Source organism: Antechinus flavipes, chromosome 4, assembly GCF_016432865.1.
Source record: "Antechinus flavipes isolate AdamAnt ecotype Samford, QLD, Australia chromosome 4, AdamAnt_v2, whole genome shotgun sequence".
Lineage (NCBI taxonomy): Eukaryota > Metazoa > Chordata > Mammalia > Dasyuromorphia > Dasyuridae > Antechinus > Antechinus flavipes.
Window position 1 is genome coordinate 170908354 of NC_067401.1, and position 27731 is coordinate 170936084.

General features: G+C 36.8%; 2 protein-coding genes across 7 annotated transcripts in view; one reads left to right on the forward strand and one right to left on the reverse strand.

Annotated features, from left to right (window-relative positions):
• The window catches only part of DNAH17 (dynein axonemal heavy chain 17), a 299993-nt gene extending 279401 nt beyond the window's left edge, over positions 1-20592 (forward strand). Inside the window, exons 74-80 of the mRNA XM_051995475.1 lie at positions 10332-10523; positions 15481-15660; positions 16059-16241; positions 16803-16985; positions 17508-17651; positions 18300-18525; positions 20094-20592. Of these exons, the coding sequence (XP_051851435.1) occupies positions 10332-10523; positions 15481-15660; positions 16059-16241; positions 16803-16985; positions 17508-17651; positions 18300-18525; positions 20094-20341 (1356 nt within the window). The 3' untranslated portion in view covers positions 20342-20592. The remainder of the gene's footprint in view (positions 1-10331; positions 10524-15480; positions 15661-16058; positions 16242-16802; positions 16986-17507; positions 17652-18299; positions 18526-20093) is intronic.
• PGS1 (phosphatidylglycerophosphate synthase 1) overlaps positions 19449-27731 on the reverse strand; it is a 48021-nt gene continuing 39738 nt past the window's right edge. For 2 of the 6 annotated variants that reach the window (XM_051995476.1, XM_051995478.1), the window contains exons 9-10: positions 25679-25821; positions 19449-20186 (exon numbers count right to left, since the gene is read on the reverse strand). In XM_051995476.1, the coding sequence (XP_051851436.1) occupies positions 25702-25821 (120 nt within the window). In that variant the 3' untranslated portion in view covers positions 19449-20186; positions 25679-25701. Of the gene's footprint in view, positions 20187-25678; positions 25822-27731 lie in introns of those variants that run through there. The other 4 variants (XM_051995482.1, XM_051995477.1, XM_051995480.1 and 1 more) reach the window with 3 other exon arrangements.

The window sequence follows — 27731 nt, forward strand, 5'->3', positions numbered from 1 at the left end:
CAGTTTCTTCATCTGTAAGAGAGAGGTAAAGAAGTAGATCATTTAGGCCTCTGGCCTTTGTTGCTATAAGTTTATAATCCTTTTTCAAGGATTTGAATCCTGTAACTGGAAATTAATATGGCAGAAATTAGGCATGGACCCATACTTAACACCATATACCAAGATAAGATCAAAATGGGTCCATGGCCTAGGCATAAAGAACGAGATTATAAATAAATTAGAGGAACATAGGATAGTTTATCTCTCAGGATTTGTGGAGGAGAAAGAAATTTGTGACCAAAGATGAACTAGAGACCATTATCGATTACAAAATAGAAAATTTTGATTATATCAAATTAAAAAGCCTTTGTACAAACAAAACTAATGCAGACAAGATTAGAAGGGAAGCAACAAACTGGGAAAACATCTTCACAGTTAAAGGTTCTAATAAAGGCCTCATTTCCAAAATATATAGAGAACTGACTCAAATTTATAAGAAATCAAGCCATTCTCCAATTGATAAATGGTCAAAGGATATGAACAGACAATTTTCAAATGATGAAATTGAAACTATTACCACTCATATGAAAGTGTTCCAAATCACTACTGATCAAAGAAATGCAAATTAAGACAACTCTGAGATACCACTACACACCTGTCACATTGGCTAAGATGACAGGAAAAAATAATGATGAATGTTGGAGGGGATGCCGGAAAACTGGGACACTGATGGTATTGGTGGAGTTGTGAACGAATCCAACCATTCTGGAGAGCAATCTGGAATTATGCCCAAAAAGTTATCAAACTGTGCATACCCTTTGATCCAGCAGTGTTTCTACTGGGCTTATATCCCAAAGAAATACTAAAGAAGGGAAAGGGACCTGTATGTGCCAAAATGTTTGTGGCAGCCCTGTTTGTAGTGGTTGGAAACTGGAAAATGAATGGATGCCCATCAATTGGAGAATAGCTAGGTAAATTGTGGTATATGAATGTTATAGAATATTATTGTTCTGTAAGAAATGACCAGCAGGATGAATACAGAGAGGCTTGGAGAGACTTACATGAACTGATGCTAAGTGAAATGAGCAGAACCAGGAGATCATTATACACTCCAACAACGATACTGTATGAGGATATATTCTGATGGAAGTGGATTTCTTTGACAAAGAGACCTAACTCAGTTTCAGTTGATAAATGATGGACAGAAGCAGCTATACCCAAAGAAAGAACACTGGGAAACAAATGTGAACTATTTGCATTTTTGTTTTTCTTCCCGGGTTATTTTTACCTTCTGAATCCAATTCTCCCTGTGCAACAAGAGAACTGTTCGGTTCTGCAAACATATATTGTATCTAGGATATACTGCAACATATCTAACATATATAGGACTGCTTGCCATTTAGGGGAGGGAGTGGAGGGAGGGAGGGGAAAAATTGGAACAGAAGCGAGTGCAAGGGATAATGTTGTAAAAAAAATTACCCTGGCATGGATTCTGTCAATATAAAGTTATTATAAAATAAAATAAAATATTAAAAAAAAAAAGGATTTGAATCATGACTCTTTATCTTGTGACTTTGGGCTAGTCCTTCTTTGGGCCTCCATTCCCTCTTCTATAAAATGAGAGGGAAGAGGATCCATGAGTGAGTCAAAAAATACTTTTTAAATGCCATCTATGTTTCAGGCACTGTGCTAAGCACTGAGGATTTAAAGATAGGGAGAGACAGTCCTTGCTCTCAAGGAACTCAATTAATTGAATTAGAGCTCAGAAGGAATTTGTTTCCTTCTAACTCTAAATCTTATGAGTGAATTCTCTTCTTGGCTAAGGAACTAAATATTCCTAATCACTTCAAGGATTGAGATATATAAAGGCCTGAAATGAATAAGACAACTAAAGATGCTTTCCCACTGCCTACTAATATTTGTTCCTAGGGCATCTTCACACCTTGTCCAAGTTATCTGATCAGTTTTTGTAAAAATGCCCCTATGCCAGCAGCCAAGATGGCCTGTTTCATAAGCTTCTGCAAAATACCCCAATGCAGAGTTGTCTATTATCTATAAAACGTTTTATGATTGGTCAAACTGGAGTTGCTCTTTGGCATGTTTCAAAGGCCCAAAAAGAATATAAAGTGGACAGAATGTGCCAAACACAGACTTCTGATGTCAACTCTAAAGGATTAAATTGTTCTTTGTATTTCATGGGTTAAAAACCTTTGCCTTCTGTGAAATGATGTAATCTTCTCCTTCCCTCTCTCTATTCTCCATTAGGTTTCCTATAATTTTCTGTTTGGAGCTGGCAGGCAACATTTATTTCCTGACTAAGCCCCTCCTATTTGCCCAATTTCTCTCGTGCTTTCTTAATTTTATTTCCTGGAGTTTTCAGGCAGGAAGTTGAGTTTTGGGGAAAAGGGGACAGAGGTTGAGAAGAGCTGGTCTTCCTCACTTCCCTCAAACCAAAACTTTCACATTCAAAAGAAAAGAGATTGAATGGTAATTGAGGTACAAAGATGCTTCTGTTCTTTTCATGCAACTCAAGAGAACTTTACTATTTGCTCTTTCCCTCTGAAATACAAGATGGAGCCTCACTCACATTTGTTCCAGTAGCTATGGATCCAACTCACTCAATAATGATAACTCATTGATTAGACTACCCTGGCTGGTATTAAGTGAGAACCAAGGAAAGGAAGAGAGAGAATAAGCCTTAAAAATCATCTAGTCTATCCCTTTCATTCTCAAGAGAAGAAAGTTGAAATGAAAAATGAACTAATAATTTGCTCAAACATTATAACTGAGCAGGAGATTGAGCCAGAAGTCTTCTGGCTTTTTCCATGCCTGAGAAAAGGCAGGAGTGGAAGAGGGGGATGTCCTCATCTGGATTTAAGTCTAATCCTTGAGGCGGAGCCGAGATGGCAGAGAATAGACTGGATTCCCTCAGATCAACAACAGATCAAGCCTCTGAACTGATTCTGGAGTAACAGAACTCACAAATATTTGGAATGTAACAAATTTGCAGCAGAAGATAATTTGAAAGAACTTCAGGAAAGGTCTCTTTCAATCAGGAGGTAGTCCAGTGCAGGGATTCAGGGCAGAGAGGCTCCCACAGGCCAGGGACTTTACTGGAGAGACTCTTAGCCAAAATAAAGCAGCCTTGGATACTCTGACCTGGTTCAGAACTGGTGGATCAGCAGACTAACTGTGAGACCTCTAACACAACTACAGAAGTGAGCCCTTAAACCCCAGAAAAATGTGGGACTTGGCCATGCCCGCCCAGCACAGGAAGGAAGCCAGCAGCCCCAGCCTAGGGCAGAGTAAAGCCACTGTCACTTATAGAGGAAGCTTGGGACAATATTCCCTTTGCTCTAAGAGCAGACGTCAACTTTTAAAAACTAAGCAAAAAAAAATCAAAAAGAACTTTGACTATAGGTAGCTTTTATGGAAACAGGGAAGAACTCAAACCCGAGTACACTAAAGGCAAAATGTTTCCAGATAAAGCCTCCAAAGGTGATATGAGTTGGTCTTCATCTCACAAGACTCTCTTGGAAGAATTCAAAAAGGATCTTAAAAGAGAATTAGAAGAAAAATGGGGAAAGGAAATTAGAACTTTGCAGGAGAGTTTGGAAAAGGAAACAGAAATTATATGAAGAAAAATCATTTAAAAATAGATTTAGCGAAATAGAAAAAGAATAGAACTCCTTAAACATAGATTTAATGAAATAGAAAAAGAAAACAACTCCTTGAAAAATAGAATTTCTGAAATGACAAAAAAAAAAATATCCAATAAACAGAACAACTCATATTTAAAAGTTCAATTGGCCAAATGCAAAAGGAAATTAAAAAGCTAATTGAAGAAAATAATTCCCTAAAAATTAGAATTGAACAAATGTAATTGAATGACTCAATGAGACATCAAGAATCAATCAAAGAAAACCAAAAAAATGAAAAAATAGAAGAAAATGTAAAATACCTCATCAGAAAAACAACTGACCTAGAAAACTGATCCAGGAGAAACAACCTAAGAAGTATTGGACTACCTAAAAACCATGATTTAAAAAAAAAAAAAAAAAAAAAAAAAAAAAGCCTAGACAAGAAATCATCAAGAAGAACCAGGCTGATATCCTAAAACCAGAAGGTAAAATACCCATTGAAAGAATCCACTGATCACTTTCTGAAATGAAAACTCTAAGGAAATCATAACTTAAATTTCAGAATTATCAGATCAAGAAGAAAATACTGCAAGCATCCAGAAAGAATTCAAATATCGAGGAGCCACAATCAGTATTACCCAGAATCTACTAGATTTGACTTTAAAGGATTGAAAGATCTGGTATATGATATTCTGAAGAGTAAAGGAGCTTGGAGAGCAGCCAAGAATCAACTATCCAATAAAATGAAGCACTATCTTTCAGGGAAAAAGATGGACATTCAATGAAATATGTGAATTTCATTTATTTTTTATGAAAAGACCAGAGTTGAACAGAAAATTTGATCTTTAAATATAAAACTCAAGAGAAGCATAAAAAGGTAAAAAGGAAAGAAAAGAAGATATGTTTAACTCTTGGGAAGTGTAGCTTTGTTGGAGGTATACTTAGAAGGTTTAGATATAAGTTGACTTTAATGTGATGACTATTAACAAGAAACTAGGGTAGAAAGGGGATTGTCTTGAAAGAAGAGGAAAGGAGAGGTAAAATGGGATAAATTACTTCACATGAAGAGGCCAAAAAGACCTACTGTAATTGAAGAAAAGGAGGGAGGGAAATGAGCACTGTGTGAACCTTAATATCATCTGATTTGGCTCAAAGAGAAATTACCAGACATATTTAGTTTGTCTCACTCTATAGGGAAGTAGGAAGAGAAAGAGAAAGGAAAGGGGGAAGCTAATAGAAGGGAGAACAGAAGTAGAAGGGAAAAGGTATAAAAGGAAGGGGAAGGGGCTGTAAAAGAGGAGGGCTGTTTGAGAGAGGTGGTGGTCAGAAGCAAAATATTGGGGAAGAGGGAAAGAAGGAAAGGAAAGAGAAAAGTATAATTTGGAGAAAATAAGATGGTGAGAAATTCAGATTTAATAATTTTAATTGTAAATGTGAATGGGATGAATTTTCCTATAAAACAGAAGTGTATTGCAGACTGAATTAAAAGCCAGAATCCTACAATATGTTGTTTATAAGAAACACATTTAAAGCAGAGAGATACATACAGAGTAAAGGTAAAAGGCTGGAGCAGAATCTATCATGCTTTAGCTGAAGTTAAAAAGTTTAAAAAAAAAAAAAAAAAAAAAAAAAGCAGGGGAAGTGTGAAGACCGAGTTAGTATCCTGGATATCTTAGAATCAGCCAGAGTCCTTGATCTTTATACTTGGTCTTTAGAGGTAGAAGTGAATTGGATGGACGCAGGATCTCCACAACCTCCTTTTTCCTTGTCTACCACCAAAGTGACTCTGGCTTGTCTTACTCCACCCCTTAATCCTTCCCACAATTCTCTGTATACACCAAAAGATTGAACCAGCACAGAATAGTGGGAAGGGCCATTTTCCAAGCATAGTGTATTGTCCAAATCGGTAATTAGCCTTAAGTGCTCAGTTGGCCAACCTCAGTGTATCAACTCAGAGTTTCAGCCCTTTACAGGGAAGCAATTCTGATCTCAGATCAAGCAAAAGCAAAAATAAATCTAAAAAAGACAAGGAACTACATTTTGCTAAAGGGTACCACAGATAATACAGTATTATTAATACTTAAACATATATGCACCAAGTGATATAGCATCTAAATTCCTAACGGAGAAGTTGAGAGCTTCAAGAACAAATAGAAAGCAAAACTATGCTAGTGGGGGATCTCAACCTTGCTCTATCAGAACTAGATAAATTGAAGCACAAAATAAATGAGAGAGAAGTTAAGGCGGTAAATAGAATTTTAGAAAAGTTAGGTATGATAGCTCTCTGGAAAAAACTGAATGGAGAAAATGGAACTTATACAAAAACTGACCATGTATTAGGGCATAAAAACCTCAAAATCAAATGCAGAAAGGCAGAAACAATAAATGTAGTTTTTTTTCAGATCATGATACAATAAAAATTACATGTAATGAAGGACCAGGGAAAAAAATTAAGCAAAAATTAATTGGAAACTAAATAATCTGATCCTAAAGAATGAGTAGGTGAAGCAACAAATCACAGACACAACTGATAATTTCATTCTAGAGAATGACAACAATGAGACAACATACCAAAATTTATAGAATGCAGCCAAAGCAGTTCTTAGGGGAAATTTTATATTTTTAGATGCTATTGCATAAAATAGAGAAAGAAAAGATCAATGAATTGGGCATGCAATTAAAAAAAAAACTAGAAAAAGAACAAATTAAAAAAAACCAATTAAGTATCAAATTTGAAACTCTGAAAATAAAAGGGGAGAGTAAAAAAAAGTGAAAGAAAACTATTGAACTAATAAACAAAACTAAGAGTTGGTAAAACTAAGAGGAAAAAAAACATAGATAAATCTTTAGTTAATTTGATTAGGAAAAAGGAAAGAAGAAAATCAAATTGTTAGTCTCAAAAATGAAAAGGGTGAACTTTCCACCAATGAAGAAGAAATTAGAGCAATAATTAGGAGCTACTTTGCCCATCTGTATGCCAATAAATCTGATAATGTAAGTGAAATAGATGAATATTTACAGAAATATAGATTGCCCAGATTAACAAAAGAGGAAATAAATTACTTAAATAATCCCATTTTAGAAAAAGCAATTGAACAAGCTATTAATCAACTCCCTGAGAAAAAATCTCCAGGGCCATATGGATTTACAAATGAATTCTACCAAACATTTAATGAACAATTAATTCAGTATTATGCAAACTATTTGGAAAAAATAGAGAAAGGTGTCCTACCAAATTTCTTTTATGACACAGACATAGTACTAATACCTAAACTAGTTAGGGTCAAAATAGAGAAAGAAAATCATAAACCAATTTTTCTAATGCAAAAATTTTAAATAAAATATTAGCAAAGAGATTATAGCAACTTATCACCAGGATAATATACCATGACCAATTGTAAGATTTTTACCAGAGATGCAGGGCTGATTCAATGTTAGAAAAAGCATTAGCATAATTGACTATATCAATACTCAACCTAACAGAAATCATATGTTTATCTCAATAAATACAGAAAAAGCATTTGAAAAAAATCTAATACTCATTCCTATTAAAAATATTAGAGGGCATAGGAAGCAATGGAGTTTTCCTTAAGATGATCAATAGCATCTATTTAAAACCATCATCAAGCATCATATGTAATGGGGATAAACTAGAACTATTCCAATAAGATCGGGGTAAAACAAGGTTGCCCACTATCACCATTATTATCTAATATTGTATTAGAAATCTTTGCTTTAGCAATAAGAGAAGGAAAAAAGTTAAAGGAATTAGAGTAGGTGATGAGAAAACCTAATCACTCTTTGCAGATGATATCATGGTATACTTAGAGACTCTTAGAGAATCAACTAATAAACTCCTAGAAACAATTTCACGACTTTAACAAAGTTGCAGGATAAAAAATAAATGTACATAAACCATCAACATTTCTATATGTTGCCAACAAAGTCCAGTAGCAAAAGATAAAAAGAGAAATTCCATTTAAAATAACTATAGATAATATAAAACATTTTATCTACAGTTATTTTATATATAATATAAATAAATATAAAACATTTTGGAATCCACCTACCAAAACAAAGTCAAGATCTATATAAACACAATTACAAAACACTTTTGACATAAATAAAGTCAGATCTAATCAACTACAAGAATATAAAAGTGCTTATGGGTAGGCCGAGCTAATATAATAAAAATTAAAATTCTACCTAAATTAATCTAATTCAGTGCCATACTAATCAAACTCCCAAGAAATTATTTTACAGAGCTAGAAAAAAAAAGTTCATTTGAAAGAAAAAAAAAGGTCGAGAATTTCAAGGGAATTAATGAAAAAAATACAAATGAAGGTGGCCTAGCTATACCAGACATAAAAGCATATTTTAAAGCAGCGGTTATGAAAACCATTTGGTATTGGCTAAGAAATAGAGTAGTTGATCAATGAAATAGGTTCAAAAGACACAATAGTCAATGACTATAGTAATCTAATCTTTGATAAATCACAAAGTCCCTAGCTTCTGAGATAAGAACTAACTATCTGACAAAAACTGCTGAGAAAATTGGAAATTAGTATGACAAAAACTAGGCAGTGACCCACACCTAATACCCTATACCAAAATAAGGTCAAAATGGGTCCATGATTTAGACATAAAGTATGACATTATAAGCAAATCAAAAAAAACTAAAACAAAAACAAAAAAATAAAAATAAAGGATAGTTTACATCTCAAATCTGTGGAGAAGGAAGGAATTTGTGGCCAAAAAAGAACTAAAGTACATTATGGATTGCAAAATGGATAATTTTGATTATATTGAGTTAAAAAGGTTTTGTATAAACAAAACTAATGCAGACAAGATAGCAATAAACTGGGAAAAAATCTTTATATCAAAAGATTCTGATAAAGGCCTCAGTTCTAAAATATATAGGGAATTGACTCAAATTCATAAGAACACAAGCCATTCTCAAATTGACAAATGGTCAAAGAATATGAACAATTTTCAGATGAAGAAATTAAAAGCATTTGTAGTTATATGAAAAAATGCTCCAAATCTCTATTGATCAGAGAAATGCAAATTAAGATAACTCTTAGGAACATACCTCAGATTGGGTAAAATAATAGGAAAAGGTAATGACGAATGTTGGAGGGGATGTGGGAAAACTGAGACAATAAAACATTGTTAGTAGAGTTGTGAACCATTCTGAAAAGCAATTTGGAATTATGTTCAAAGAGTTATAAACTGTGCATAACCTTTAGTCCAGCAGTGTTTCTACTGGGCCTGTATTCCAAAGACATCATAAGAAAGGGATAAGGACCCACATGTATAAAAATGTGTGTAGCAACCCTTTTTGTAGTGAAAAGAAACTGAAAACTGAGTGATTGCCCTCTCAGTTGGAGTTGTGGCTGACTAAATTATGGTAATTTAATGTTATGGAATATTATTGTTCTATAAGAAATGATCAGCAAGCTGATTTCAAAAAGTTTTGGAGAGAGTTATATGAACTAATACTAGGTGAAGTGAGTAGAATCAGGAGAACATTGTACAAAGCAACAGCAAGATTATACGGTGATTGATTCTAACAGAAGTGGCTCTTTTCAACAGCAAGGTGATTCAGATCAGTTCCGATAAACTTGTGATGGAGAGAGACCTCTGCATCCAGAGAGAGGTCTATGGGAACTGAGTGTGGATCACAACACAGTATTTTCACTATTTTTGTTCTTATTTGCTTGCTTTTTGTTTTCTTTCTCATTTTTTTCCTTTTTGATCTGATTTTTCTTTAGTAGATGATACTTATGGAAATATGTATAGAAGAATTGCACATGTTTAACATATATTGGATTATCTGTTATCAAATAAAGGGAGGGGTAGGGGAGAAAGGAAAACAAATTGCAACACAAGGTTTTGTAAGGGTGAATGCTGAAAACTATATATGCATATATTTTGAAAATAAAAAAGCTTTAAAAAATGACCAGGGAACACATAGTGAGATAATTCATTCCTTAAAAAAAAAAAAAAAAAAAAAAAAAAAGTCAAAGCCTTGAAGAAAAAGCCTTTAAAAAAAAAAAAATTAAGGCTCATTACAGTCAGAAAACAAGAATACATTAAGCAACAGACATGTGTTCATGCTGGAAATAAAAAAGAAAAGCAAGAAACACGATTATAATACTAATAAAATGTTAGGTTCATTTTGACAAACTTTTTAAAAGCACTAAAGCATATTTATATTGCAAAAATCGCTCAATAATGATAAATATAAATGAACTTATATAGTCATTTGCAATGATGATAATAACAATAGCCAATATTTATATAGTGCTATCTCATTTGATCCTCAAAACAAACTTGTAAGATAGGTATGTTAGAGTTCCCAGCTTGATCACAGCTTTGAAGTTTTGTTATTCTGTGTATTTGAAAATAATAAAACCATATCTTCTTTATAAATTATTATTTCAATCTTTTCACTAATTCAAGCTTATCCCATCTTTCACCCCTCAATTAGATATTTGAGATTTGCCTGGCAATTAGCAAATTATTCAGTTTCTTAGTAAAGTATTTGGCCAACATTCCATTAATAGAAAAATTTGATGCCCTTCTCAAACAAAATATCACTCCCTTTATTCTCTCTCTTTGTTGAAATTTTATTATACAAGGATGGTTTAGTCAAACCTTTAGAATAAAAACTTGGGATCTGACTTTTTTAACCTATCTCTTTCTTAGGATACATTGGAAATGTGCACCAAGGAAATTGAATTTAAATGCATACTGTTTGCCCTCTGTTATTTCCACGCCGTAGTGGCAGAGAGGCGTAAATTTGGAGCTCAAGGTTGGAACAGAATCTACCCTTTCAACAATGGAGACCTAACCATCTCTATCAGTGTTCTTTTTAATTACCTGGAAGCAAATCCCAAGGTAAAAAAAAAAAAAAAAAAAAGCTTGCCTAAGAGCAACTTACATGATGATCACAAAGTCAATTTTTCCTCCCTGAGGTTGTGGGTTATTAATATGACAGCTCTCTGTCAGTTTTTTGTTAACCTCACCACATGAGGGCAAGCCCTGTCTTGTGTCAGGAAGGGAGTTGCATAGGGGAAAATCAGAAGGCAGAAGCATGACCTTTGCTCTTGCCCTTTCCTGAAAACACCTCACCACATGCCACTCCTAGAATACATAATGAGGGATATATCTACCAGGTGTACCTGGTTGAAGGGATTTTCTGTGTAAATAAATAACAGATGTCTTGTGCCCTGAGGGGGAAAAAACAATTTACACATGGCTTCCTTGACATTTCCATAACTACTTAATACAGTTGTCACTACTCTTAATTATTAGAGGACAGCTAAATGGCACAATTGAATACCAGGCCTGAAGTCAGGAAAACCCAATTTCAAATTCAGCCTTGGACACACAGCAGCAATGTGACTCCAGGCAAGTCACTTAACCCTGTTTGCCTCGGTTTCCTCATCTGTAAAATGAGCTGGAGAAGGAAATGGCAAACCACTCCAGTATCTTTTGACAAGAAACTCCCAAATGGAATCACTGAGAATTAGATAATGACTGAAATAACTGAACAACAAATCCCCTACCTGTTACCTATCAGGGTCTTCATTGAAGATACTCTTTCTGGTACCTATGAAACCATCCTCCTTTCATACCAGATTGATTATGCCTCAACGTAGCCACTTTCCCACTCTGCTCAGGGGTCTTGAGTTGCTCCCCAGTGCCAAAAGTTTAAATTCCTTAGCCTAGATTTGATTCTGCAGTTTGGTGGTAATCTTTCTAGTTGTAATCCTCAAGACTTAACTCGAGGTATGTCATTCTCCATTATTGTTCTCATTACTATTTCTACTCCTTTAGGCTCTCTCACCTTCTACCTTCGATTGATTCTTTCTTATCCTTTAAGGCCACACTCAAATTTCACAGCCTCCATAAAGCTTATTTTGATTCCCAATCAAAAACTATTCCCCCAAATGAATGTAAACTGTTTGCATTTTGGTTCTTCTTCCCGAGTTATTTTTACCTTCTGAATCCAATTCTTCCTGTGCAACAAGAGAACTGTTCGGTTCTGCACACATATATTGTATCTAGGATATACTGTGACATATTTAACATGTATAGGACTGCTTGCCATCTGGGGAAGGGGGTGGAGGGAGGGAGAGAAAAAGTTGGAATAGAAGTGAGTGCAAGGGATAATGTTGTAAAAAATTACCCAGGCATGGGCTTTGTCAATAAAAAAGTTATAATTATTAAAAAAAAAAAAAAAAAAACAACAAAAAAAACAATTCCCTCCATCCTGCACTTGGTTTTCACCTTTTTTAAATTGATACATCAATTAGTTCTGCCAGAGTCCTTACTAGATTCCAAATTCCATGAAGGTAAGAATCATCTTATTCATTTCTCCCCTAGCACAAGGCATATCCCTTCCACTATGAGCATTTTTATAAATACCAAAGCAGATCATAAATGATGGCTGAAGCTGTTTAAAGTTGCTCTGTTCCCTTCCACTTAAAAAGCAGAACAACCAAAATCCAGGCCCAAGACAGCTAGTGTTAAAAAGAGAAACCAAGATGAGAGGTCCTATAGCACCTAGTGATGTTTGTAGAGATCATTGCCTGCAGAGAAAATCATATTAAGACTTGCTGTCACTCAGTGCTCTTTGTAGTGACCAGAAACTGGAAACTGAATGGATGCCCATCAATTGGAGAATGGCTCAATAAATTGTGGTATATGGATATTATGGAATATTATTTTCGGTAAGAAATGACCAACAGGATGATTTCAGAAAGGCCTGGAGAGTCTTACACAAACTCAGGGTGAGTGAAATGAGCAGGACCAGGAGATCCTTATATACTTCAACAACAATACTATATAATAATCAATTCTGATGGACCTGACCATCTTCAGCAATGAAATGAACCAAATCAGTTCCAATGGAGCAGTAATGAACTGAACCAGCTACACCCAGTGAAAGAATTCTAGGAGATGACTAAGAACCATTATATTGAATTCCCAATCCCTATATTTTTGCCTGCCTGTATTTTTTTTTTTTTAATTTCCTTCACAGGCTAATTATACAGTATTTCAGAATCCGATTCTTTTTCTACAGCAAAATAATGGTTAGGTCATGTAAACTTATTTTGTATTTAATTTATACTTTAATATATTTAACATGTACTGGTCATCCTGCCATCTAGGGAAGGAGGTGGGAGGGGGAGGAGGGGAAAAATTGAACAAAAGGTCTGGCAATTGTCAATGCTATAAAATTACCCATGCATATAACCTGTAAATAAAAAGCTATAATTAAAAAAAATAAAATAAAAAAAGACTGCTGCCACTGATAGCTGAAGTTATACTGCAGGGCAATGCTTTAAGAGCTACAGTCTGTTTCAAACAAAGTGAGGCCTTCATCCTCACATAAATTTGCATTTAAGAATCTCACTCCATCGCTAAGGAGGTCTCAAGATTGAGATTTTAAATCTAATATTTCATTTGGAATGGAAGAGTAGGGAAGAGGGGCCACCTCTGACTCAGCCCTGCTTAACTCTCAAGTTTACTTTCTCTGCATTCTTATGCAGAGAGGTGGTGGCAATAGCAAGCGTATATGATCGAAGGCTCCACTAGGGGGTGTGCAAAGGCAGGAAGAAAAGATTGAAACACTTTTAACATCTTATTTGGGACTAAAAAGATAAATCACTTAAGATGTGTAAGACGGGATCTCTGAATTACAATCATTCCTTGACCCCAATCTAGAGTTGGCTATAGATATTTATAAAGCTCTAATGTAGTTTACTCACATTAACATTACCAGGGAAAAGAAATCTTATGATAATACCTTCACACACACACACAACATAAATTGAGCCAAAAATCAGAAGTCTTTTGCTTTCTCTTTTTGTTGAAATAGTTTGCCCATGAGGATTTTAATGGGCAGAAATGGGTTATAATAATAATAACTAATATTAGTAAGTAACTTGAGTTTTACAAATCCCTTGTTTTAGCCTTACAATCACCTTGTAAGGTTTTATCCTCATCACAGATGAGGAAATTAAAGTGACTTGTGTCTGAGGATTAATGTTCACTTGGCTTCTCTAAAAAAGCATTTAGGAGTCCTGGAAAAACTATTCCAGAGGAAGGGTAGGTCTCATTATATAACAAGATTCTAGTTGAAATTTCTGCCAAAAACTTAGAATCATCTTTTAGTTAGAAGAAAAGATTTGCAACTGTTTAGCAATTTTCTTTTCAGGAAAGATTTTTTTTTTAATTAAAAGCAATTTACAAGCACTTCACTCTCTTACTATGAACTTCTTTCTCTCCCCCTCTTTCAGAGGTATAAACATCAGGTAACCATTACACAGAAAGCAGGCCCTAGATAGGTCATTAAACCCACATTAAAAATTACTTTTTCTTTTTCCTGCTTTATCATTTTTATACATATGTTCAATGCTTAATCCTTCACTGGCTCACCTCTTCATTTGTATTTCCTTTCTGGTTTGAGCTCTGATCATTACTTGAGGATATTGGATGCAGGACATTCAGGTGACAAAGCACAATCTGAGCACTAGCTTTTCCAGGCTCCCATGCTCAGTCTGATGGTTCTGCTCCTTTACTATCCATCTGCTTAGGATACTAAACAAAACAAATTTAACAAACATTTATTAATTATCTTATACAAACTGAGTACCAGGAGAGATAGAAAGCCACATCAAGGTCTCTGCCCTCAAAAGGGTTTACAATCTACTAGGGAAAAATCATGTGAAATAAAGCCTTGATTTAGTGGAGGGAACTGTATTTATTCCAGCTCTGCTACTTATTAGGTGTGTAATCTTAGACAGAGATATCAAACATTTGGTCCTGCATTGCACTGCGAACCAAATTAAAGTGAAATTGGGAAATATTTAACAAAATAATACAGTAGAACATAGATAATGTTAATATGTAGTTTTCTGAGTCAGGCAGATCACAGGGATCCTCGTGTATGGTTTGAGGAGAAGAAGGATGCTGTTATCACTGGCCCAGTATCACCTGCGCCTCAGTTTACTCTTTAAAAAGAAAATATCCTCTCTAAGGTCCTTTTTAGCTTTAAATCTATGATCCTATATAAATAAATTCTTCTAAAAGTTCCCCACAGGGACTGACTCTTTCTTCTAGTAAAGCAATCCCACTTTCTCACTATTGAACTATTTCCTGGCATTGAACTTACCTTTGGAGCTGAGATGCACTGGGGAATAAACCATGATCAGGAAAGGTCATCAGAATCTTCCTTATCTCATAAAGCCAAATCAGTGATGTTAGATCTCTCACAGCAGAGGTAGGAGATTAATGGCTTAATATGTGCTTTCATTTAGGAATCCTTAATTGGCCAGGGATCCTCAAACTTTTTAAATAAGGGGCCAGTTCACTGTTCCTCAGACTGGAGGGCCGGACTATAGTAAAAACAAAAACTTTGTTTTGTGGGCTTTTAAATAAAGAAACTTCATAGCCCTGGGTGAGGGGGATAAACGTCCTCAGCTGCTGCATCTGGCCCGCTACCCTAGTTTGAAGACCCTTGGGGCATTTGAGCTAAGTACAGAATTGGCTTGATGCTGAGAAAATAGCAACTTTGAGGTCAATGGGAAGATAGTATGCACCCCCAAAAATCCAATTTAGGGGGAAAAAAGGAAATCAAGCAAGCAGTGACTCTTGTGTGCTGATAAAATAAAGCAGGAAAAGGAAAGAGCAATGACAACTTAAAAAGAAAGTGAAGGGTCATGAGAATAGATAAAGATGGCACAATCAACAAACATCAAGCATTTATTGGCAATTATAAAGAAAATTATAACATGTAGAAAAAAAGTGAACATTCTTATTCTGACCTCTCTGTGCCTCTCCTAAGGTACCATGGGATGATCTACGCTACCTTTTTGGGGAAATTATGTATGGAGGCCACATCACAGATGACTGGGACCGCCGACTCTGTCGGACATACCTGGGAGAATACATTCGAACAGAGATGCTGGAAGGAGAGTTGCTCTTGGCCCCTGGATTTCTGATCCCTCCTAACTTAGATTACAAAGTGAGTAACCATGCCCCTCAGGAATGGCTAACAAATTAAACATGAGCACAGTATCAGAAAAGGTTAATCCCCACCCCCCCACCCCCGTGGGTTCTTTGATAGGAGTCTTTCAATATAAATGGATTATCAATAATTGAGTAAAGAACCAAGGAAACTAAAATAACTCGAGATTTGAAATACAATAAGAGGAAATTTTCTACTTGTAGTGGGTAGGAAGTGGGAGTAACCATAAATAGCATGGGGATTTGGGATTGGTGAAGAGGCTGGAACTGGAGTTTGGGAAGATCAGATACAAAACCTTTTAGTAAATATGAGGGGCACATTGTCTAGCAATATCATCTTGGTTTCAGATGCATTCTTTCTTAAATCCTATTATTGGGTTCTTTTCCCCCCTCCAGGGTTACCACGAATACATAGATGAAAACTTGCCACCTGAAAGTCCCTATTTATATGGTCTGCACCCCAATGCAGAAATTGGTTTCTTGACAGTCACCTCTGAGAAGCTATTCCGAACTGTTCTGGAAATGCAGCCCAAAGAATCTGACTCAGGAGCAGGAACAGGAGTATCTCGGGAGGAAAAGGCAGGAAATTTTTAATTAAATATCTCAGACACAGATTGAGGGAAAGGACAAATGGGGAAACTTTTGATCTCTCAGTCCTCAGATTATAAAAAACCCAATGTTTTTAGCTGGTTGCTATACAACTCTTCCTTCTTGGTCTCTCACATCATGCTATATAAATGAGAAAATTTTGGCAACATCTAGAAATCCTTGGTAATGAAGAATCAGGACTGAGACATATTTGGATGGTTTTTGTTTGTTTGTTTACTAAACGATAACTTTTCATGACTTCTGCTGAAAGCTCCTAAACCCTAAAGATTACAAAAAAGCAGGGACAGTGTCATCCTGTTTCAGTTGAACCCTAAAGGATCAAACCATTTTCTGGTGGCAGCCAGACTAGGCCTCTCCTTGTATTTCCTTCAGAAACCCTGATTTATGAATATTTTGGTCAGGAAAACTGACCTTCCACATAGCAAGACATGAAAAAAAAAATTTTTTTTTTACTTCCACAACTATAATAATGCAAAACAAAGACCCTCTAGCCTAGTGACAAGTAATGGGGGATATGTTGGGATTTTGCAGGTCAAAGCTGTACTGGATGAAATCCTTGATAAGCTCCCCGAGACATTTAACATGACCGAAATTATGTCAAAGGCAGCTGAAAAGACACCCTATGTAGTAGTCGCCTTTCAAGAATGTGAAAGAATGAACATCCTGACTAATGAAATGCGCCGTTCACTGAAGGAGCTGAATCTGGGATTAAAGGTGAAAAAATATGAAATGTAAATGAAGATCTGGCTTAGGGAAAAAATTACCCACAGTGGGTATGGCTCCCTGTACTGTCAAACAAACAAAATCCCCATGTTCCTTCACATCTTTTCCTAATACAGTGCTATCTACATGAAACTGTATCCTAAATACTATGGAATTGAGTAAGAAAGAAACTGAAGCCCACCATAAGCAGATCTTCCAGGCATTCTGGGGTTCCCTTTATACTATTACCATACATGCAATCAGAGATAGCATATATAGTATTTGCTATGCAAATGCTTATTACCCTTCCCTCCATTTCTGGAACAATAACATGTGCATCTAGTATCTGGGTCCTTACCAGGCTCACACTACTTTTCATATTGATCTCTGTGATTCAGTTGCCATAGCAAAATCAGGCCACACATACCTTGAGCCAACTTAAATGACAAGTTAGCCACCTGTCCCATTTGCAGTACATGTGATGATGAGCTGATATAGGCCCATTTCTACCTGGGTTTCTTTTGTGTTCCTTAGGGGGAATTAACCATCACAACAGACATGGAAGATCTTTCCAATGCACTGTTTTATGACAATGTGCCTGATGCATGGGTAGCTCGGGCTTACCCCTCTATGATGGGTCTGGCAGCTTGGTATGCTGACCTCATTCTTCGGATCAGAGTGAGTAGTTTCTTCTTTTCTGGCTTTTCTGTTTGGTCCAGGACCAAGGATCTCTAAAGTGAGGGATCACTAACTCCCAGGCCCGCTAGAAGAAGAAGGCTTGAGAAATGATTTCTCTTCAAAGTCTCTAAAACTACAACTGTCAACTTAGCCTTTTGTCATTATATGGCAGAAAAGGCCTGGCCCATAACCCTCAAGACTTTCTATAACAATGGAAGCATTTCCTCTTTAAAAAATAAACAAATATGAAGGGAGGATAGTTTTCACCAACATGAAAATTGTGAGATACTCCCAACGTGAGCAAGGGTAGACACAAAGTGAAGTGTGTGCAGGATTGAGTCCACTGCTGCCACTAAGCAGGATGACTTTAGTGTCTTGTTAGAACGTCTAATCTAACTAAGTTTCAATTTTAAGTAAGTCCCTTCTTGACCCTTCTTTTCCTGTTCTCTCATTTAAAATGGAGCCGAACAGCAAACCTACGTCATACATAGGAAGGCAGTGCAGCTTCATTGATTGCTCTTTGTAAAACCCTGTCCACTCGCTGGCCTGACAGGCAAGGGAAGGAAGCATTCTAGCATTACCTCTGCTTAGTGAGGCTCAAGACAAGGGCTGCTTATTCACAAATCTCTCTCCATGTTTCCTTCCCAGGAACTTGAGGCCTGGACAACAGATTTTGCCCTACCCACGACAGTGTGGTTGGCTGGCTTCTTTAATCCCCAATCCTTCCTCACTGCTATCATGCAATCCATGGCCAGAAAAAATGAGTGGCCCCTAGATAAGATGTGCCTTGCTGTAGAAGTGACCAAGAAAGCCAAGGACGATATGACCGCCCCTCCGAGGGAAGGGGCCTATGTCTACGGCCTCTTTATGGAAGGTAAAAAAGCAACCTAACAAAACTTTGTGAGAATTCTACAATTCAAACAGATGAGTCTCAAAGCTTTCAGCAAGTAATTATGTAAAGCTGGGGTAAAGAACAGTAAGAGGTGAAAGCCACTTTTAGTAGATGTGACCTGATTCATGGCCTGGAGCTAGATGGACAAGGGAAACAATGATTCTGAGAATACATCCCAACAGGATTGCAGAGAGAAACCATTCTGATTGTCTTGGGTTTAAAATTAATTTATTTTTTGAAAGAGATCTGGTATTTCAATAGTTCAGGAAGCTTATATGTATAGATGTACTAATACATATATCAATCAGCAACCTCTCCAGGTCCCCTTCCCTGTGAGTGCTATCTAAAAAACAGTGTTACACACTTGTCCTGTGTAACAACATTTGAACCAAGTTTTTCTAAGGCTAGCTCTCTAGCCATTATGACATATATTGCCTCTTGCAAAATGCAGCCCTTTTATAAGAAAAGTTTAAAACCTTTTATAAGAATGGAGAGGGAGTTCAAGTTTTGGTCACTTCCAATTGATGACTATTTTCCTGTAACACTTTTGTGTCAAGCAAAATGACCTTTGAAGTAAAAGATGCAGGATATCTGCCCTTCCCTTCTAAGGTAAGTAAGTCCCAGGAAGTTATCCATGCATATGGAGAACCAAGAGGCTGAAGGGAGAGAGGCTGTGATCAAACTTCTCAAAAAAAGCATTTAGGGAAGAGGAGGTTGGGCACAGTTCATTGAGCTGAATTTCAATAATTCTACAAACATCCCCACATTCTCTCCTTATGTCCCTCCTACCAACTGATATGAATGAATGACTGATTTTATCCCTTAAATCTGGGAGAATGTCGATGTAATGCCAAGAAGAACAGAGAAGGCTCCCCATTTCCCACATCATTGAAGAAAAGGCACAATTGCAACCACTTGTCAGTATTTATTTTGGAATTTCAGGCAGAAAATAAAAACATCATTAAATAGGATAAGTAGAAATAATGGTTTGGTTAAAAGCAAATACCTTTAATAATATATATTTATGGATATATACACACACAAGACAGACAGATATATGTCTGTATGAAATATAGGTATGAAGGATTGGTGTCTCTCTCTCTCTCTCTCTCTCTCTCTCTGCTAGAGCTGTGATTTCCTGCCACAGCAAATAGAAGGCTGAGGGATCAGGCTCTGGAAATATCAATTTTAAACAGATGAAACTCAAGAGAACTTCATTCATCTGAAGGTTTTGTGTTAAATAATTCCTGAGTGCATAGTGGGTTAACCGAGTCAGTTGTAACGTGCACGTAATTACCCCTATGAAACCCTATTTTTAGCAAATTCCATTTTTAGCTATTTCTGTGCCAGTTCAGGCCCTGGCAAAAAGCCTCTACTCTTCAGGAGCCAAGACTCGTGTCTCATAAGCACTTCTCCAAGGGCAGGAAGGAGCAAAGACAGGGCCTCTCCCTTCCCCCTTCCCTGACTTACTACTGCCAGCACACCAAATGGGAAATAGCAGCCTTCACACAGGCCTTGGGCCTGAAGCATGTTGTTGTTGTTGATTGCAGGGGCTCGCTGGGATACCCAAACTGGAGTCATTGCAGAAGCTCGGCTGAAGGAGTTAACACCACCCATGCCCGTCGTCTTCATCAAAGCCATTCCTGTAGACCGTATGGACACCAAGAATATATATGAATGTCCTGTCTACAAAACCCGAATCCGTGGACCCACTTACGTCTGGACTTTTAACCTCAAGACCAAAGAAAAAGCAGCTAAGTGGATTCTAGCAGCTGTTGCATTGCTCTTACAGGTTTAATTTTCTCCTCCCTGGGTTCTACATCTGCCACCCATGATCCCCTGTGCCAGATTAATGGCTTAACCACAACTACAAATTAGAAACTCAGCTCCACAGCTTGTATTTTTTTTTTTTTTAAACAGGGCTCATATGGGGTTTGGGGATTTGCTTTTTATTTTTCTTTCAAATAATCAAGTTGTTTCTTGGCATAGAACATTCGGACTAACTGGGGGGAGGAAAGGTATCAGATTAAAATATTAATACCAATTTGTCATGATTGTCTTATTTATTTGTATTTTAACCTCACCTCAAGCCCTGAAAGCCACAAGAAATAGGCTTTTTGGGGTCAGGGGATTCCCAGCAATGAAGGAAAACAGAATCAACAATATGGTCTTGACTTCCCAAAAGTCTAAATACTCCTCTGGCTGCCATATGTCTGTCAGGGATGAGGCTTAGCAGTCATATACTTACTTTCCCTGGTCACTTCACATGTTCAGATGGATCATAACTCAAGCAGTAAAAAGCAAGTCCTCTGACGACAGCCTTTCTATCATTCCATTTGGAGACACCATTGGGGGACAGGCAAATTACTCACTCAAATTTTGTGGTCCAAATACAAAAACTTTTCTTCCTTGCAGTTGCCATTTTTAATGAATCTGCTATAACATTATTTCCCTGCCATCTTGAGTATAATGTTGTTCCAAGATGTTCCAAGAAAGCTACCAAGTTGACAATCCTAAAGTACAGGCTTCACTTCCCTATTCAAACAAGATTTAGTGGTTTTTTACTGCCTCAAAGTAAAAAATAAAGACTCCCCCAACTTGGCATTTTAAAGCCTTTCACAATCTGCTCCAACTAGCACTTCCTAGGCCCAATAACACACTCCTCTCATCCTTTTCTCCTGCCAAACCAACCCAGTCCACTATGTCTCTCTATACACAATGTTTCATCTCATTTTCACACAGATTTTCCTAATGTCTGAGGAACTTCTCTTACCTCTCTCTATACTACTTCAATTAGTTTAAGGCTTGGTTCAAGTACCATCTCCTTCAAAAAACTCACATATGCTTTTTTTTTTTTAAATAATTAGATAAGCATTAACATATATCCTGTTGGAAGGTGGGGATGGATTCAGACTTGTGGTCTGGGGTTCTAAATTCATTAATTAGCTGACCTAAGTTTATTTCTATTTAAAATGATGCAGCTATAATAAATTATCAGAAGTGACTTATTTTGCACTGACATTCAGTCTGAGGAAACTAAATTATTGCTAAAGCAAAGCACTGTGGAAAGCAATTTTATGAATACAAGTTGAATGGGAAGAGGTATCACCATTTCTCACTAGCCAGCTAGTTAAAGGTGTAGCAGTTAGTCTTTTCAACTTCTGGGTTGGGGAGGGAGAGGGGAGTCCTACATGAGTCTCAGGCTATTTATAATCAGAAGTAATGCTGCCCAAGATTATGTGATAATCAGCTACGATTTTATACTTAGCTCTTTCTCAGCAATATGTTGTTGATCCAAGACAATTTCAATAGAATTGCATTCAATTGAGAAGATAGAGATCTGACTATGAAAAGCTAGCTTTAAAAGGTAAAACAGGCATTCTCCATTTGATAAATAAATGGTCAAAGGATATGAACAGACAATTCTCAGACGAAGAAATTAAAACTATTTACAGCCATATGAAAATATGCTCCAAATCATTATTAATCAGAGAAATGCAAATTAAGACAACTCTGAGATACCACTACATACCTGTCAGATTGGCTAGAGTGACAGGGAAAGATAATGCAGAATGTTGGAGGGGATGTGGGGAAAAAAGGGAATCTGATACATTGTTGGTGGAATTGTGAACAGATCCAGCCATTCTGGAGAGCAATTTGGAACTATGCTCAAAAAGTTATCAAACTGTGCATACCCTTTGACCCAGCAGTGTTTCTACTGGGCTTATACCCCAAAGAGATACTAAAGAAAGGAAAGGGACCTGTATGTGCCAAAATGTTTGTGGCAGCAGAAACTGGAAAATGAATGGATGCCCATCAACTGGAGAATGGCTGGGTAAATTGTGGTATATGAACGTTATGGAATATTATTGTTCTGTAAGGAATGACCAGCAGGATGAATACAGAGAGGACTGGCAAGACTTACATGGACTGATGCTAAGTGAAATGAGCAGAACCAGGAGATCATTATATACCTCGACAATGATATTATTTGAGCATGTATTCTGATGGAAGTGGATCTCTTCGATAAAGAGAGCTAATTCAGTTTCAATTGATCAAGGATGGACAGAAGCAGCTACACCCAAAGAAAGAACACTGGGAAATGAATATAAACTGCTTGCATTTTTGTTTTTCTTCCCGGGTTATTTATACCTTGTGAATCTAATTCTCCCTGTGCAACAAGAAAACTGTTCGGTTCTGCACACATATATTGTATCTAGGATATACTGTAACCTATTCAACATGTAAAGGACTGCTTGCCATCTGGGGGAGAGAGTGGAGGGAGGGAGGGGAAAAATCAGAACAGATGTGAGTGCAAGGGATAATATTGTAAAAAATTACCCTGGCATGGGTTCTGTCAATAAAAAGTTATTAAAATACATATACATATAATATATATATGAAGGTAAAGCAGGAAGTATTAGATGGGAAAGCTTTAAAAACAAGGTAGGTCCAGAGAAGAGCTAAAAAACACCTAAAGAAAAATTTCAGGTCATGAATGAAAAGTGATATTCAAGTATATTAAAAATTGGGGCAAATGTGAGATAAGACTTAAAAGAGTAACAGCAAGAATGTGCTATGATGATCAACTATGAAACACTTGGTTCTTCTCAGTGAGTGGTTTAGTGATTCAAAGCAATTCCAATAGACTTTGGACAGAAAATATCATTTGTATCCAGAAAAAGAACTAAGGAGATTGAACATAAATCGGCATGTGCAAAGTTCACTTTTTTCTGCTTTTTTCTCTCTCCTATGGTTTTCTTTGCTCTGATTTTTCTCTCCCAACATGATTCATAAAACAATGTATATTTAAAAAAGAAAATTAAGAATTCAGTGGATGCCTGTCATCATATGACAGACCTTAGAAATCATTTTTTCCTCTAAATACTCTCAAATATTCAAGTACTTAAAACTATCCTAAATGTAAGTGGTATGAGAAACTCTAAACATGAAATAACTTAATAAAATGGAAGGATACAGAGACCCATCATGCCAAGCTAGACAACTTACACACAGCTGTGGTCAAGCCTATATATCCTACATATTTAGTGGCCAGACCTAGGTAGCTAATGCTTTCGACTTAAAAAGCTGGGTAGATTCACATCCTACCTTGGAACTTAATCCATCTGTAAAATGAGGATAATGATATCTATCCATGCAGGGCACTCTGCAAAACTTTTAGTTTAGTGTCAACTCTTACTACCTCTATTATTACAGAAAGGAAGACTAGGAAGGTCATGACATCCTCAAAAAGTGATAGTCCTGTTGTACCTTGCCATGGCCAGATCACATCTAGAATGTCTTAATCAGTCTTGAACTTAAGGTGATTAAGTGGAAGGTAACCAAGCTGGTCAAGTTTCCGAAATTCATGACACATAATAATTGAAGGTATACTAGATGTGTTTAAGCTGAAGAATAGAAGATTCAGGGTAGACAACAGCTGTCTTACGGTATTTGCTGTTTTTAAAGAACACTTGTTCTGCCTTGGCCTTAAAGGACAAAAAGAAGAATAAGTAATACAGATTGCAAAGGAAAAGATTTAGGCTTGGTAAAACAAAACATTTTATAACAATCAGGCTCTTCCAAAACTGGAATGGACTGCCATGAAAAGTAGTGGAAAGTCTTCCAGAAAAAGTCCAAATTGGATTTAGTGGCCTATGAATTCCCTTATCAACTCTGAAACTCTTAAGGTTTATCCTTAGAGCAGAAGAAGTAATTTGTACCCTACTTTCTGGTGTCCAGATGCTAGTCTTTTGTGCACTTACCTAGGCAAAGAAAGGGAGCTGTCCCACCCACCAAGACCAAAGAGCTGACCAAACTATCTCCAAATGTTTCAAAGGATGATTAAGCTTTTAAGTCTGAGATCAAGTATCCAAGATAAAACCCAGATTAGAAAGGAAACTGTTCTGCAACTTAAAACTGCTTCAATGACTGAGAATTTGCTTTTCTGTGACTGATTTTTAACAGTGCCTATTTCTAATTTTTATACTACAATGTAACGGATAGTAAAGGAGTTACTATCCTAGTTTTCTTGATGGGACACCTCCAGAATGGTAATTTGAATTATCAGAGGAAAAAAAAGAATGAAGTCAGAACATGGAGCCAGAAATGCTGAATTCTTAAGCTGTAGCTATGTCACAAGACTGTTTACATTGGTCCCACATAATATAAAGGAATGCTAAACTTGTTTATCTAAGTTCCTATTCACAGCCCTTGCTGGCTCTGTACATTCTTTTGGTTTCTTTAGTCTCATCGTTTTACAAGAAAATTTAATAACTACTTTGAAGCTTACCCCTGACAAATGGTGCATAGCTGTTCTGGGGTAGTTGCTTGTTGTCAAAGGCACCATATACCTAATATACCAAATCTACATGGTTGGTAAGAGAATTTTGTCACTGGGAAATTGCAAAGTAAAAAAGTAAACCCACTGGATACCAGAATAAACAGCTACATCTAGAGGGACAAAAGACAATATAGCTAGTCCTCTAACAACAGACAGTTGTTCTTTCTGGAACCCATACTGAAAGTTCAAGTCAAAGATCAGATTAAGAAATCTAGAGGTATTATTCTTATCAAGTTCTGTACGAATAACAGCTGGGTATCAAAGACGGAAGGGCCCCTTGCTCAAGGATCACTACTACTATTAGTTAACTGATCCAAATCTAGAGCATCTCTTCTCCTTAGCTTTAAGTTACATGAACGTCAATAAGACGTCAGCAAGAAAGCTACCCCAGAATCCGATGACTTTGGCTCACATGCTATTAAGTACAGCCAGCTGTGGCAATAAGCCAGAGTTGTTCTTTCAACTTGCAGTGTCAGAAGATGAAAAGTTGAAATTATCTTTTTACCATCTTAATGGTTCTGATCCTTTTCCTCCAGCACAGGAAATCTGTAGCAAGAATGCATTGAGCATTTATTAAGCACTTACTATATGCTGTAAAAAACTTAGCTGGAAGATGAAAACATTCTTTTTCAAATTCATCATTTCTTTCAACACTGTTTTGGATTCATCCAATGAAGTGATGAAAAAAATTTCAGGTGCCTGAGTGAACTGTATTGAGCTAACCTCTGCCTCAACTTGAAATGATCAAAACAATAGTGAGATTCAGTCGAGAAGGGCAGAAATCTCACCTACCAAATGGTCATAAGGTTCTGTACTCAGAAGAAGTTCTTAATCAGCGGAGTCACCATCTTCACCCACAGCTTGACATACCGACTTGGCTGCTCAAAAGTGGCTGCTGACACCAAACCTGACCTTCGGTAAAGCTGCTCTTGTTCCTAAGTAAAATTTTTAAATTAAAAAAAAAAAAAGGACATCATTAATCAAATTTCATCTAGCACCAAACCAAACAAGAGCAGCCAATTGGTCAGAACCAAAGAATTTTCTTAAATAACAAACATAAAAGTGTTCAACACAGAACCCTCAGGATGGTGACACAAAATTCCAATTATGATTGACAGAAGGACAGAGCAAAGTACAACCGAAGGGCTACAATTTGTAAGTTTAAAAGTTGTTTGTTTGTTTTTTAATATTAAAATCATCTTTACCTTCAAGGTATAAAAAGCAGTTGAACTTTATATTTGGGGCCAGTGTACTGTAGTTTCCTGTAATAGGGATAACTTCAAGGTGAGAAGAATTCCAGTGTTAAGGATTCCACAAAAGGCAGTTTCCAAGACAAAAAAAGTTAGGAGAGTGATAAGGATGAAGATGAAATGACTCCTCAGAAGTTATGTATACAACACATCCAAAAGAAAAGGTTTCTGCCGGGAAAGATGGGGAACCTGAGGAGGAGGGAAAAGTCAATGAAGATGAGAAAGAAGTAGATGATGATAGAGAGGAAAATGAGAAGGAAGAAGAGCCCAGAAAACAACCAGGAAAGAGAAAATGGGCAAACAGAAGGTCCCTATAGGCAAGAAACATGTGGACACTAAAGAGTCCAAAAATTTCACTTTCTTCACTGGCAACATAAACCTCAAAGTTGAACCTGACTTCTTTGCAAAAGACTTTATCATTGGTATTGTACACTGGCACCACCAGTAAGTTGGCCAATTTGGAATTTGACTCAACTGAAGACATGGAAATGGGGGCTCTAGAATTCAACAATGGCTCTGAAACTAAGCTGGAAAAACCAAAAGGGAACAAGACAGACCAAGATGCAAGGATGCTCTTGACCAAGAATCTGCCACATAAAATAATTTAAGAGGAGCTTCTGGAGATGTTTGAAGATGCTAATGAAGCACCAAGGATAGGTGCTTCCCAAAGGAATTGCCTACATTGAATTTAAGATGGATACATATGTTCAAGGTCTTGGAAGAGAAGCAGGGCACTGAAATCAGTGGCCAAGTGCTCATTCTGGACTTAATAGGGAAGAAAAGCCAAAAACAAGAGAACTCTAGAAGTAAAAAGAATAACTCCTGGAGTAGGACAAGAGCAAGTAGGCAAACTCTAGAACCACAGTGCTAAATGTCACCTAGAGCACCACAGAGAAGTGCCTGAGAAGATGACATCCATCAGTTCATCCCAGAATAATCAGGGCTAACATTTCATTGAATTTGTCACTGTGGAAGATTCTTCCCACAGATTTTTGTAACAGAGAATGAAGACAGAGCCATCCAGATAGAGTTAAAGAGACCCAATGGCTGATAATGCAGTTCCAAGAAATCAGTTCTATAAAATCTCATGCATTAAAAGCCCACCCAAAGACATGATGGAAGAAATTTTGAAAGATTTGTATCATAGTTTGTGGTATCCACAGATCCTTCAGAGTTTTGTGGACTTTGGCAGCTCAGAGCTTTGATGTCTGTGAGACAGACCACAGAGAAAGGTGACATCAATGGAAACAAAATAACCCTGAACAGAGCCAAGCCTGATGGATCTGGAAACCAAGGATCAGCAGTGGACGCCATGGTAGCTTCAGGGGTCAAGGAGGCAGCCTGGGGGAATTTTTGGTGACAGAGGCCAAAGAGACCACAAACCCCAAGGAAAAAATGAAATTTGAATGGCTCCCCCTTCTCTTTTCCCTTTCATGTGAATGGACTCTGGGAGTTTTATTATCCTGTTGTCTATCATTGACAGAACATTCTGATGGCATTCCAAAGCAGTCCAGGGTAGTCTTGGAAAGGCCTGGATGATATTTCAATGAAGAGTGTGAGGTGGTTTTGACTGGGTGAATGTTCCATATAAACTT